General features: G+C 31.6%; 1 protein-coding gene and 2 long non-coding RNA genes across 3 annotated transcripts in view; 2 read left to right on the forward strand and 1 right to left on the reverse strand.

Moving 5' to 3' along the window:
- Window positions 1-3,685, forward strand: part of LOC128886940 (uncharacterized) — a 4,720-nt gene extending 1,035 nt beyond the window's left edge. The window contains exons 1-2 of the long non-coding RNA XR_008459935.1: window positions 1-2,271; window positions 2,321-3,685. The exon at window positions 1-2,271 is cut by the window's left edge and continues 1,035 nt beyond it. This is a non-coding gene — a long non-coding RNA (uncharacterized LOC128886940). The remainder of the gene's footprint in view (window positions 2,272-2,320) is intronic.
- On the reverse strand, window positions 2,680-7,102 carry LOC128886941 (uncharacterized). Its single transcript, XR_008459936.1, has 2 exons — window positions 5,014-7,102; window positions 2,680-4,977 (listed from the first exon to the last, which is right to left on the reverse strand). It is a non-coding gene; the product is annotated as an uncharacterized LOC128886941 (long non-coding RNA).
- A 1,429-nt stretch (window positions 7,103-8,531) lies between these two features.
- On the forward strand, window positions 8,532-12,397 carry LOC128886539 (G-protein coupled receptor dmsr-1-like). The gene is made up of 4 exons (XM_054141489.1): window positions 8,532-9,936; window positions 10,800-11,040; window positions 11,686-12,096; window positions 12,179-12,397. The coding sequence occupies exons 1-4, from the start codon at window positions 9,613-9,615 to the stop codon at window positions 12,382-12,384; spliced, it is 1,182 nt and encodes a 393-aa protein (XP_053997464.1). The 5' UTR covers window positions 8,532-9,612; the 3' UTR covers window positions 12,385-12,397.
- Window positions 12,398-14,250: the final 1,853 nt, after the last annotated feature.

The raw sequence follows: 14,250 nt of genomic DNA on the forward strand, positions 1-14,250 counted from the left end.
AGAGAGAGAGAGAGAGAGAGAGAGAGAGAGAGAGAGAGAGAGAGAGAAGGAAACGAACATTTTGAGATCAAGATATACGAATAATCTATATACCTGATAACGAGATAACATACTCCATGCCTTACATAGAATTATCTAAGCGTAAGTAGATGTATCTAAGTAGACGTATTAATCGAAATCAATTAGGAAAATTCAATAGTCAATGACGAATGATGAAATTAAAGAATTCAATGAACAATGAAACTACGAACAACTTATAAACCAACACCGAATTATTATCCGCGTAGTTTCATGGAATCGGTCGACAATTTTTCTAAACTTATTAAACTGTGTCCTCGAAGTGTTTCGAAATTTTACAACTCTGGCTCGATGTTGCAATTTTTGTTTAGACTTTTCACTATGAAATTAATATAAAGCAATTATGGCGCGATGCAATGTTACAGTCGAAACAGTTTAAATTGAATTCTTCGAGTATATTCGATGTAGAAAGACACATTTCCTTTTAATGTTAAACGGGAAGAGGATTGTTAAAGGTTATGATTTCAAAACCGTGCTGTTGATTAAGAAAGTATTTCCATCCAGGATTTTGTTATGAACAAATGTACGTTAGTTACAAATATTAGTAGGTATGCCTTTAGATTGCAGTTGTTATTATTAACGAATATTGTGGATGGAAAATTCAAGAAACGAACATGAACGCAGGCCATTCGTCGTTGATCGAGCTATTTTCTCAATCAACTTGTACTTCTAATTAAAGTGGAAAGTGGCGCTGATTAACAAAAATCTCACTACGGTAGTTGGTAAATTTAAATTTGTTCAAACAGTGAACAGAGCTTACGAATAACGTCGTGACTTTTACGCGTACGCAAAAAAAAAACATAATTTCTATAAAGCGTTTAATAAAAATTACGTTAATTTCTTTTATATCGTTCAACTTCTCACTAATTAAGAATCGTTTCTCGTTTCCTTAAATTGACGATTTTTTTAAATTTCATGGCAATAAAAACTTATAAATTTGTTAAATAAATTGTCCGAGACATTCGAGACATTAAACAATTGAAATCTTTATTTCGAAAGAATTTTAAACGTAATAACTTAAACATCTTTAAACAATAATTCTACAGGCAACGTTAAAATATTGTCTAAATAACATGTTAATAATTTTATTCTTTAACGATGATTTATTTCCCCAAAGAAAAACTTTTGTATAGTTACCGTGTGATAAGACAAATGCAAATATTTATTTACCGTAATATCGTTTATTTATACAAAGAAAATATTAAAAAAAAAAAAAAGATTATTCTTCATTCATTAATTTATTTCTTTATTAATAATATAGTAGTTTCCCGGTAAACTCTTAATTGTGATAGTCTAAATAGGTGATTAAAATAAGTCACTAGCGCAAAGATAATTTGAAAGGAAAACAAATTTCAAATTTATTTCAATAAATAAGTAACCAATAAAAGTAATAATATATTCCGATAAGATAATTGGCGGATCGTATCGTTACTGATTCAACAAAATTTCTAGTAAATGTTATTCATTTGAAAATTCAAAAAGGTTCACTTAAAAAAAGAGTAACATCGTCGATTAACTTGTATTAGCGAATAAGCAGGAATAGTTGCTTATCATAAATCTTTTTAACCGTTTCTTTTTTCCCTTAAATACTAAACTCAATTGAATAGGTGCATATGAAATAAATTGAGAAACTACTTTGTTCGATTATATAAATAAAATAGTAAAATTAAGTAAACAATATGTAAACATTCTGGAGATGGGTGTTCATTCGCATGTAGGACCATGTATATTAAGTATGTACGTATACATATAACGGGTGATACGGATTCTTTCTGTGCCGTTTAGTTCGCGGGGCTTCCCCTATTGACATTGCTTCTCGTAACCGATGCGTTTTATGGCGTGCGCGAATGCGTACTATGCCGATCAAGAGCTGTTAGTTGCGCGAGAACGAGAAAGGTAAAGGGGATTCCCTTTTTCAACGGCAGAAATCCACTAAATCGGCTGCACACCAAACGGTGCTTCTCAACTTTACAAGATTCCTTTTTGTGATTGTTACGACAGTTACATTTATTTCTGCTTACTATGTTCGATGAATTGCGATCCAAATCTCCTAACACTTTTCGAACACTTTTGTGGGTTGAGAAACACTGATTTATCTCTTACGAATTTTGTTGTTACTTTGAAATAAATTCTACGGAACGTTGGATTCCCAGGAGAACGTTCGAAAATTTCTTTCAATCAGATTCTTTAGACGTTAACATTAGAAAAGAAATTAAAGGAATCGAAGTTTCTGGACTTGAAGAGCGGTGCAATAATAGGCGCGAGGTGTACGGCATTGAGATAATAGCAGAAGAAAAGTAAATCTACTCTTGTAAAAGTTAATTGATAACTAGTGCTATATAGTAACGTTACGCCAGAGCAGATTTTTAAAGTGTACTATTGAGTTTTATGTATTCGATGGTAATTTTTGAATTATGGACTGATGTTGCGTATCTTCCAGTTTTAAATATACAAATGTTTTTGTATATCATTTACACCGTGACCATAAATACCAATAAATTATTAGATAAATTGTCCGATCGGTAAACTAAATATTTACAATTTTAATCCTCGATTAATGTGTATAACGTATTGTCAGTCTTTCATTTTGTTACATTAAAAAAAGTAACGTTAAAGTATCTACAATTTATTCCTTTATTTAATACAACTTATAACACGTTAAAAGTTATATTAAAGTTGTGTGTGTAATATGTGCTTACCAAGATAGCTAATAATTTTTAATTTTTCTTCCAAGTCAACCGCCATCAGCCGAGCACCGTCCTTTTTAAGTCCATAACAATAGTACCACGCGAGAGAATTGAAATAAATTGTGTTATTTGGAAGTTTCACTTTTTCGTAATAGATTATCCTTTGGTGTCAGCTTTGTTTCGGTAAACTGAAATATCGTTACGGAACGTGTAAGCAATTTTCGAAGAATCTTGCGGCGAATCGTCAGCGATTGAAATCGTTTAAACGAAGGCCTCTATAGATATGTCATCGTTACGGAATTACTACGAGAAAATCTCTATTATTGTAAAACATTTCCAGGTCGCAATTATAGTAGATATCTTTGGCATCGAAGCGAATGAAAGTTTTTAGAAGGATATTGCAATTACTGGTGGGAAATATTTTGCAAAACTTAACGACGAAACAATTTATTGTCAAATAATCGATTGTTTCGCAGTTCTACTATTGGATTATCGAACAATTTATTATCAATTAACCAATTGTTTCGCATTTCTACCATTGAATTGCTGGTATATAGATCGAAAGGTGCGGATTTGTTTAACTTGAGTTGAACTTCTTCGGATAAGATGGCAAGTATTGCGAATGGAAATATCGCTAGTATAATTGGCCCGCGTGCGAAAAAACAGATTAACGTGAAGTGATGGCGATACCGATGGTCTTCTTTCGAAAACTGAAAATATCAATACATCGAAAGAGGAACTCGCGGTTGTGATATGCTATTAGAATTAAGTTACAATTAGTTGCTTCACTAGTTAATTAATTGGACGATCGTCCTAACCGGTTAGTGCAGCCTCATTGTCTTTGATTTGTTGTTTGTCATTTCTTTTATTCTTTCCTGTGTTATTTCTAATAAATTCACGGATTATTTTGTTTAAATGTCTCACTGTTTATTTATTTAGCCCTGTTTATCAATCTGTTTCCATACTCCACGACGTACAGGATATAAAAAGATTAACGGTCACGATTCCTAGGTATGAATTTACACATTTGGATCGGTGGACGTTTGTCGGAAAATTCATTTTTTTAATTTGTTCAAAAATTCAAATTTATTGAAATACATTTAGCGAAAGGTTTCTTTTTAACAAATATCGACCGACCGCGATGCGTAGATTCGTACATGAGAATTGTGTGAGCATTAATTTCGAGCATCCTGTACGGATTAATTGCTAAGAATTTTTCCTTTATTAAATATCCCATTGTGTTACTAATAAGCGTTGAGGTTATTTGTTCTCGTGTAATTTATTGGCAAATGTGTAAATGCGACATTCGATATCTCCATTGAAACTGATGAAACGAAATTAATAAGCATCGTTGATTCGCGAAAAATTACAGCGATACAGCACTTCGTAATTTGAACTTTTCTCTCAAAGCATTCGCGTGTTTTTGAATGAAAAATTACGATGCTCATGATGAAAGATCAATTTTAAACTGAGGATTCGTAACGTTTAGACGGCACTTCGTAGAACGCAATTCGTTTGTTTTTTTTTCAGATGTTTTCAAAGGCACCACATCTTTTTAAAATAAATTTCATAGATAAAGAGTCAAAGAATAGAGTAATAATTTTTATTACATTTATTAGATTTTTTGGCAATCAACTAACTCGCGTTCCGAAGTGTACAATCTATGATTTTAAAGGCGAAGCATCGCGAGTATAAATTGACATTAACTATTTCCCTTTTTATTTAATTTTTTCAATATTCAGGTGTGCATATTTAAAAGAAGGTATATCAACATTCTAATATCTAAAGGGCACACTTTTTTTTTTATCGAACCTCTATTTTATTTATACTCTACTGTATTAGTAAAAACAAGTTTATTGAATTATTCATAATCTAACACTTAGGTATTCATAGCCGGGTATTTTTTACGACTTCAACAATGTTCACACGTCACAGTAAGTAGAGTTAAATATTGATTTAATGGCGATTTCACGGTCCTATACTAATTCTAAGTACTCCTATACATAATCCCTAAGTTGTTCATGATTCTTAATGTACAAAAGTCTAAACTTTAATTACATGCTTTTATTTTTCAGCTGAATTATCATTAGCATAGACCAACAAAGTCAGCTATTAAAATTGATTTAATAATTAAAATTTCCCAACTCGTTTTTTAACTTTTGTAACATTTTTTTGACGAGTTTTTCAATGTTACACTTATTAATATTATGTTCTTTAAATAACTTTATTAAATGTTACTTTCTGTAACAACGACAAACGAAATGAGAAAGTCAGTTTAAACTCACTTTTCTCCCGTTGTACTTAGCGTATTTTAGTACTTTTGTTTGTTTTCCATCTGCGATCTTGATTGCCTAATCACTATAGAATAATTTAACACGTCTTTAACGAAAGAGTGGTGCCGATTTAAGAACATTCCACTAACGTTTTCCATGTCTGTATATCTTTTGATTTTGATCTTGTGTTTTAAAATATGTAACAAACAGTTGAGGTTTTAACTGTTTCTTCCTTATAATCACTCGATCCTCTTCTACGTACTTAAACAATTTCTAACTACGCCAGAGCATCAAAAGTATGACGTGTAAGAGTCACTCTGTATAGCGAAAAAGTTAAAAGAATTACTTTGTCGTCCAATGTATAAAATACAATTTATACGTTGTCGTTATTTTCTTTTCTATTGTATTATAAATATTAAACACTTTCTGTTTTGAGTTTCCAAATAATTTGTGAAAACTTTTGGTTTACTTGAAAAAAACTGGTTGGCAAAACCGTTTCAGAGTTTGTTGAAGTCATTACCGATCCGAAATGTATTACTTAATTCTGAAAGTCTACTTTTAACTCCTAAGTCCATCAGTTCGTTAATGATATTTCTGTCGTTCTTGTTACACGATGTTTTTGTTATCAATTGTAACCCTTTTATATAATTATGTTACTCAGCGCTATTTCTCACGATATCAATGTACGTTAATGCACGAAACAACAGCAATAAATACGATTCATAAGCGATCATTATCCAGTATTGATAATGATAATTAATTATAGTTAGGTAATCGAGCTGTGAAACTTAAGAGTTGAAATTAACGAAGCCAATAACTGTTAAATTAATTTTAACTAATTTCGATTTCGAGAAATTGACTAACTTAAGGTATGATTAAAAATTAGTGCTGCATCACCGAAACGAAGGAGAAATATTATTTTGCTTTTGAACGCGTTAAATTCATTTTGAAAAACAAATCGAATTTAATTTCTGGTACGATATTTATAGCTCGTGTACATATGGCAAATGAAACTCTTCGATTGCTTCGTAAATTTCGTTTTTTGTATTCGTTTTTGCAAAATTGTAGTTCTTCTGCTATTTTTACGACGAGAAAGTATCGTCAGCGTTTACTATGTTCGTAAACGATACAATCACGCCTACAACGCCCACAAGTTTTTGAGGTCATAACCTTTGTTCTAAGTTTAATTGTTGCTGCGTTCTTGCGTCTATCAAAGGGTCATAGACGACCTTGAAAACAAAGAAGAAGAACAACCATTTGCGAATTTCGAATAATATCGTTCGACGCGATGATACACGGTAATTGTGATATAAGAAAAAACAACTGTAGACGACGCGGACGGGAGAGAAAACGAAAAATTACCAATTAATTAGTTAGTTAACAAATATATAGAAGTAGGTAATTTCTTAGATGATTACGAGAGTAAGATACAGGGAATATATTATACATGCGCGTGCATGCAGACAAAAATTATTAGTTGTACGCGCGTGTGTGTGTATACAATTAATCGAGGCAAAATTTTATCCACGAAACCGATAAATGATTAAGGTAATTTATTAAAAATTGTATTTATCGACACAATTAGAGGGTGATAGAGTGGTATACAATATGTATAATTAATTATACATTAGAATAATTATCATATTGACTAATTAAATGCATACATTGTACGTGTATACATTAACAGCAGCAAAGTAAATGATGTTCTTGTATACATAAACGATAATACTATATCAACATATGTATATCATATACGCAAATATATATATACATATATATTTGTATATATAGATATATTTAATATTGTATACACATTAGTGAATGTTCAATGTTGAAATAAAATGCATACACGTTGTTTACACCATACAAGACTCCTTTTCTGTGTATTATATTATTTTATACCTCTCACTACTAGGTCGTGTATACAGTGGCGGCCATATACTCACGTACAGTTAATAAAATTAAATATTATTTCCTGTACACTTATACATTAAACAAGTATAAGAAAATCAGTTACATTTTTTATAAGTTTACAATATACGCAATAAGATGTCAAAATAGCTGGATAGATCCATTCCTTTGGCATGTATTCTTCGGCGAATGGAAGCAATACATTTTTTACAATATCCAAATACACGTATCGGTCCATGATTCCAGTTATCCGATGAATAGGACGTGTACCTTTTACTATCATAAAAGTGTTGTTATTAAATTCTTCTCCTTTGCGATGTCTCACGTATACTTTGCCATCAGATCCAAATCGATTAAATTTTGATTCATCTGTAAAGATTACTCTGGACCACTGCTGGGGCATCCAGTTTAAATGTTCTTCCGCGAAAGCGATCCTAGCCCGACGATTTTTTTCTGAAATGAACGGTTTCTTTCTAGCAACGCGTCCGTATAATTGAACCTCATTAAGTCTTCGCTGGACAGTTTTAATACTTATTTCTTCATAAAGATCTGTTGATACTTCATCGTGGATGGAAACTGCAGTTTTGAATCTGTCCGCTTCAGATAATCGGTGATACTTGCGATCAGTTCTTTGATCAGTTTTTCGAGGTCTTGCTTTACGAGGAACATCGTCTGGCGTTCCATGATGCTTAATATGTTGTATATTGTTTAAATTTTTAAAAACATTTTCAAAGTACTTATTTTCTCGAGATAAGTAAAATTTCTACTGCGGATATGTACATCAAGGTTTAATACTCATAGAAATAAATTGTTGATACGACTATCTGAGCTCTGTAGAAATAACTCAGGTTTTAAAGTTAAAATATAAAGTGTACGTAAGTATATGACCGCCACTGTAAATAACACGAAGGCTATCTAGACTATTATCCCAGACTATTTTCAACATTTTCATTCTCACGAGGAAATTCGTTGTCTATCGAAACAACTACAATCTTGTGGTTAGCTACGATGGGGTTGAACATCCTCTTTGTATTATACTGAGAGAAGCGGACAAACAAAAACATTGCTCTTTAAAACCCCACTGTGGATTTCTTAGTAATAAAGTAATCGATGAAACAATGAATAGCTTTAAGTAGAAATAAATTTTGACAATAGTTTCGCAATTGTTGGATGTTTGATTACACCATCCTTCTTTATAGGTCGGAAGGTATAAATGAAAAATACTTGATTTACTATAATACCGACACGGGTCGTAAAACGATGAATCATGGGCAAAAGGAGAAGGAGAGACTCACAATTGCTAAGATAAACTAAACGCTGCTGCTGGAAGCAATCGAAATCATATTTTACGATGTTTACGGACAGTTTGCCTGATATTTAAGACTCGTGTTTTCTTTCTTCCTCGACTCTCTGAAACTGTCTGAAATACCGAGGCTCACGTGAACCCGATTCGTACGTCAGTATGTGCCTGCTGCACCATCATTCCGTTAGGTGGCACGTCGGTGGTATCGTATATTCGTCGAATTTTTGAATTTTGAAAATGCCCGATTTAACCGTATCGTTCGCACTGGTTGCGCGGCATTAGCTCGATCGACGTCGCGACGTTCGGACATTGTCGTGGGAAAGCAGTGTAACTTTTAACGAATTTAAACATTTCTAATTATCGATATAATAATAAATACAAAAAAATGTATACGATAAACAATACCAAATTTATTTGAGTGTTTACCACGTCGCCGCAGCATCTTTTATCTCTGTTTTGATTTTAAAAACAGACGAATCAAACTTCTAAAGTTTTTATCAACGATACACTAAACGCTACACTCGGTATAATAATTTGTAATAAAAGTATTCTTGAAACAAAAATAAATACTATGTGAAATGTCAAGAGATTCCTTGTTAGTTACATTGAAAGTATAGGAAGTGGATGTTCTTCGATCATTGAGTGAAAATTGGAGGATCCCGATGAAACCAACAAACTTTTCGAAATTGTACTTTGTCCCGATGTAAAAGTGTATCGAGTTTAGAGGACTGTCTTCTTTGAAGTTCCAGAAAATAAAAAAAATGCTGTATAAAAAAACACTTTTTCAATGTCGTAGACGAGGTCTGAAGAATTTAATTTACGAAGATAGAGAACGAGTATACGAACAACTTTTTGAGAAGAAAAAGTAATCGAAAACAAATGTTCGCGAACGACCAATGGATTGTCTAACTGTAACATGCGAAATTGCGTCAAAACACATAAGACGACTCTAAAGATCGAGGAAGACAAGAATAACAAACAATGCTAAATATATTCTACAAAACGAAGATACAAGGAATTTGATTTAAGATACACTTTCCTCGAAGAAATTGGAACGACTATTCAAACAAGGATTTTACAGACGCACTTTAGAAGTTTTTCCAATTGAGTGGGGAAAGTAATTACGACGAAACCATGAATTACTACCGAACTATTTAAAGAATCTTCGTTCACGACATTTAACTTGGAGGACCAAGATAATATAATTAACAATTGTCGTTCTGTAGAAGATATCCGAATGTTGTGGAAAATTATTGAATCCCGCATTCGAATAATTACGTTTAAGGAAATTGTTTCACCGATAGACACCGGTGAAATACGTTAATAAAATCAAAACAGAAGTAGTCCGTTTCCAAGAGACATGACTTTTAACGATTCATCGACCAATTACGTTTGCAATTTATCGTCCTTTCATTCGCATTATTCTCATGTGCATGGATGGATTTCCCTTCTCGTTTGTATCTTTGGTTCGATTGCAAACATTTTGAACATTCTCGTTCTAACGCGACGGGAAATGCGATCACCAACGAATTTAATTTTAACGGGATTGGCCGTGGCTGATTTATTTGTAATGATCGATTACATTCCTTTTTCCATTCATATCTACCTATACCATCGATCAAGAAGAGACACCTTTACCTACGGATGGGCGTCTTTTGTGTTATTTCATTCGCTCTTCTCACAGGTAACAACCGATTCACTTATCTCACAAGTAGAATTACAGACGTTGCCTTCTCTTGATGATTTTGTTAACGATAAGAGTTCAAAAGTAGAAACGAATGAAATATTTTTCTAATCTAATCAAATGTAGTAAAACCGTATATTTCCTATCACAACACTGCAAATATATAATCATGCAAGTATTTACATATTTTCTTCTGCAAGATAAAATCTATTTACAATAATGCAGTACTACATTGACATAGTGAGTGTACCGGCCAAATAAAGACACATATAATTAACAAAACTTGAACCTTGGGAAAATGCAAGAAGAATTGTGGTGGTGCAACGTCTACCAAAAGAAAAAGAAACGGACAGTAACTATTAAAAAGTATTTCTACAATTGTATTTCAATGATTTGTTCAATGGAGAAGTGAACAAATAACCGTAAATGGGGCAATTTTTGAAAAAGCTCGAAAATTTGGAAACTTGTAATATTTACTTCTTTAAATTTTTTTTTTTTTTTTTTTTAAATATAAAAAAGGTCTCAAGTATTAAGTAACATTGAATGTCAATCACTTATATTCTGTAAAAATTCTTTTATCTGAACATATCTACCGCGCGTTCAAAGTGGATTTAGCATCTTTTCAAGTTATTTGGGATTCTATTTTCTATAAAAGTATCCGTTTTTAATATGTATCAATGATAGGGGTGAAAATTATGTAAACTGAAATAAAGTCAAAAAGAAAAACGGTATATACAGTGATTTTGATATTCCAGACAGAAATTGTTAAAAGAAAAGCAGAGAAATGAATATTCAAACTTTGATCAAACCTTTCAAATGATAAAAAGTATCAGAAATAAATTCATAAGGCTTAATTTTCGCAGGTGTGTCACACAATCGCGATTTGTTTAACTTTAATATTGGGCGTATGGAGATACGTGGCAGTAGCAAGACCACAGAAAACCACAGAGTGGTGCAGTTACAAAAGAACTACTTTCGCGATTCTGACGGCGTACGTTTTCTGCCCTGTGCTTTGCGTGCCATTGTATATTACGACGAAAGTAAGAGAGCAAGTGGAGATTCTAGATTCCGACGGAATGAGTATTCAAAATACAAATCTGATCGGTGAGCACTACTCTACTTAAACACATACTTTTCATGGTTTTACGATTTGTGAAAAAAACGTGCATTTATCAGTATTTTTTAATGTTTTCGTAAGAGAACACTTATCCCTCCGAACAGAAATTGTTATTTCTTTGAATATAATAAAAACGATATTCTTCGTAAACGTAAACTATGTATATTCTAAATTATGGATGAGAGTTTCATATAAAGAAGACATTTGATTTCATATATAACACATGACACAATTCACATTAAAATTATTACTCGAAAGGTTTTCGACTGCAACGTTTCTTTCAAGTATTAAATTACTTTTAACATTTTTTAATTATAATTATAACTGCTGTTGCATCAGAAAAAATGTCTTCTTATATATAAAAAATTCTTCTTTAATGATTTATAACTGCGCTTCCCAACACCCTTTTTATATCATACTACACTGAGAAAAGGCTAACGTTTATGGTGCACTTTTTGAAATAACAGAGACTAAATCGATAATACGATACAATAATTTGTATTATATTACAATTATAAATCGTTTACACTCTACAAAATTTACAATGTTCAAATGTAGGAATACTTTTAAAAGTAAATAAAATTTCAATTTTACAGCGAAAGTTCAAGTATTACAACATTTTCTGTTTCTAGATTCATCGTTAGTAAACGGAACAAACACGACTCTCTACTTTGTTAAATTAACAGATACTGCACAAAATCACAACATACTGGAAGAATTGAATTTTTGGATCTATAGTATCGTTATCAAACTTTTCCCCTGCTTCGTGTTAACGATTGTCATTTTGAAACTCGTTCGAGTTCTACTGCAAGCGAAACGAAGAAGACGGAAACTAACTAATTGTAAGAATATTCACATGAAAAATCTGGATGGAATGAAGTGTATTAGACGAATGAAGAAGGAAAGACAAACCGATAGAACTACCATGATGTTACTTGTTGTTTTGCTCCTTTTTCTATTGACAGAATTTCCTCAAGGAATTCTGGGACTTTTAAGTGTGTTGTTAGGAAGAACTTTCTTTCAAACTTGTTACATGATGTTAGGTCAGTATGAAAAAACTATCAAAAATCTTTTTTTTTTCCAGCCAATAATCTGAGCAATACTTAAAGATTTATTAACTTACAGATGACCTCATGGATACGTTGGCCCTTGTAAATTCTGCTATAAATTTCATCCTTTATTGCACAATGAGTAGACAGTTCAGAAAAACATTCAACGAACTGCTTTGCAAAAATTGGAAAATCCCCAGGAACGATGGGAAACAAATTGTTATAAAACGCCATAAAAGTGCGGGTCCTAATCACACGGTAACACAGGTGACGCTGATGTAGCTAGCTAAAAAATGTTGAATTTCTCGTTCTTTGATATTTCTGACTATATCGTACATCTAACAGTTTATAATTTTAATTTAATTAATATATTTTAGTAATAATAGGTTTTTCATTGTTGAAGCACCTGACGTGATATCATAAACAAGTGTTCATTTTGTACAATACTTTGTTCTTCTCATACATACTAATTATGAAATTTGTTAGTAACTATATTTTTAATTAATAGTTATTATAGAAAAGTAAATTAAAAATGTTAATTTCACTTAAGAAGGCACTTAGACATGTAGCAGCTTTACTGAACAAAGTATGTCAAAATAACACCAAAAAATTAATAGGGTCGAAATAGGGTGTCAAGGAGATTATTTTTTCTAAATAAACTCTGTGAATTAGAAAACTCTGGTTATAAATTGGGATTAGAATACCGATATACCGATTTGCCGAGAATGTCTTCCCTTTTATTGTTAATTAGGCATTACGATACCAGTAAGTAACAAAAAATTTGTATAAATTTACCCGTTGCAACGACACTTACAATATAATAATATAACGTTAATAAGCTAACTGTGATCAATCCTAAAATTACTCTAGAAATATTAGCAATAGAAATAAATTAACTATTTATACTTTTTTTACGTTTCGGTTCGAATACGAGACCTCATTACAAGACCTTATTCTTTTGCTGTTATGCCAAATCGAACAACTACTAAATCTAACAGAATTAATAATAAATAGCCTACATTAAGCCATAAGATTGAATGAACTTTATTTACAGGGTTGCGATGTCGTATAACTTGACTATAATACTTAATATACTAATCCTACAATTGTTTGCTTTTTATTAGGTAAACTGGAAAGTAATGTCGTTTCTTTTACATTAAATTCAAACAGATTTTTAATAAATTTCTATTTTTAATCAGTTATGCAATCGCCATCGTTATCAACAGCCTTTTGTCATCTATTGTGCAGATTTTCAATGCCAGATCGATAAAAATCAACGAGTTGAGTGGTAAACAAGTTTTTAAACAAGTATTTAAAAACGATGTTACTTTCTAGTTTACCTAATACATTCGTTTAATTTTTCCTTCATATTACTTTGTATTTGCATTTGTTTTTATTTGTTTTCATCATACTCCGGCATCCCCATTAATAATGGGGCCTTTTGAGCGCTCAAACTTCAATGTAAATATAACCTGCCTGCATAATGACTAATGTATATGTACAGTGGGTGTAGAATGTATTCGTACACCGATCAATTTCCCAAAGAACTTTTGTGTGAAATTGCAGTTTCTTAACATCTTTTTTTGTAATCAATGATATTTTACATATTCTCGAAAGTCTCTATGATAGATATAGTCCAAACAACATTTACTAGTTAATATAATTTGTGAAATTAACAAAAAGATGCGAAAAGTGGAGAAAGTACAGAAGCAATAAGTATTTGTACGATTCTTATGAAGAACCATTTACAGCAGAGTTTGTAACGTAAACACATTAGTTTATTGCTTTGTGCGAATTAGAAAACATAAAATTTCCAGTAAACTACTTTTAAACAATTGTCCGAATACTTATTGCTTCAACATTTCCATCGATTAGTTGCTTTTTTCTTGTTAATTTCGCAACTTGCATAAATAGCTATTTTTTTTTTGTAATCTATCTATTTTAGACATTTCCGAGAATATGTAGAATGTCGATGTTTATAAAAAATGAGTTAATAAATTACAATTTTACACAGTTGTTTTTTTGGAAATTGATCGGTGTACGAATACTTTTTTCACCCATTGTATGATAAATGTAAAAATATATAAAATATCAGCAATAAAATGAAATTATTTTTCGAACAACCCAATAAAAATTTTAATCATGTTC

This window comes from Hylaeus anthracinus, unplaced genomic scaffold (genome assembly GCF_026225885.1).
Source record: "Hylaeus anthracinus isolate JK02 unplaced genomic scaffold, UHH_iyHylAnth1.0_haploid 11985, whole genome shotgun sequence".
Classification (NCBI taxonomy): domain Eukaryota; kingdom Metazoa; phylum Arthropoda; class Insecta; order Hymenoptera; family Colletidae; genus Hylaeus; species Hylaeus anthracinus.

Bases quoted from the DNA above. Each gene is read 5' to 3' on its own strand.
- LOC128886539 (XM_054141489.1), top strand. From the start codon at position 9,613: ATGACTTTTAACGATTCATCGACCAATTACGTTTGCAATTTATCGTCC. The intron at 9,937-10,799 runs GTAACAACCGAT...TAATTTTCGCAG, and splicing joins TTCATTCGCTCTTCTCACAG to GTGTGTCACACAATCGCGAT. The intron at 12,097-12,178 runs GTCAGTATGAAA...ATTAACTTACAG, and splicing joins AACTTGTTACATGATGTTAG to ATGACCTCATGGATACGTTG.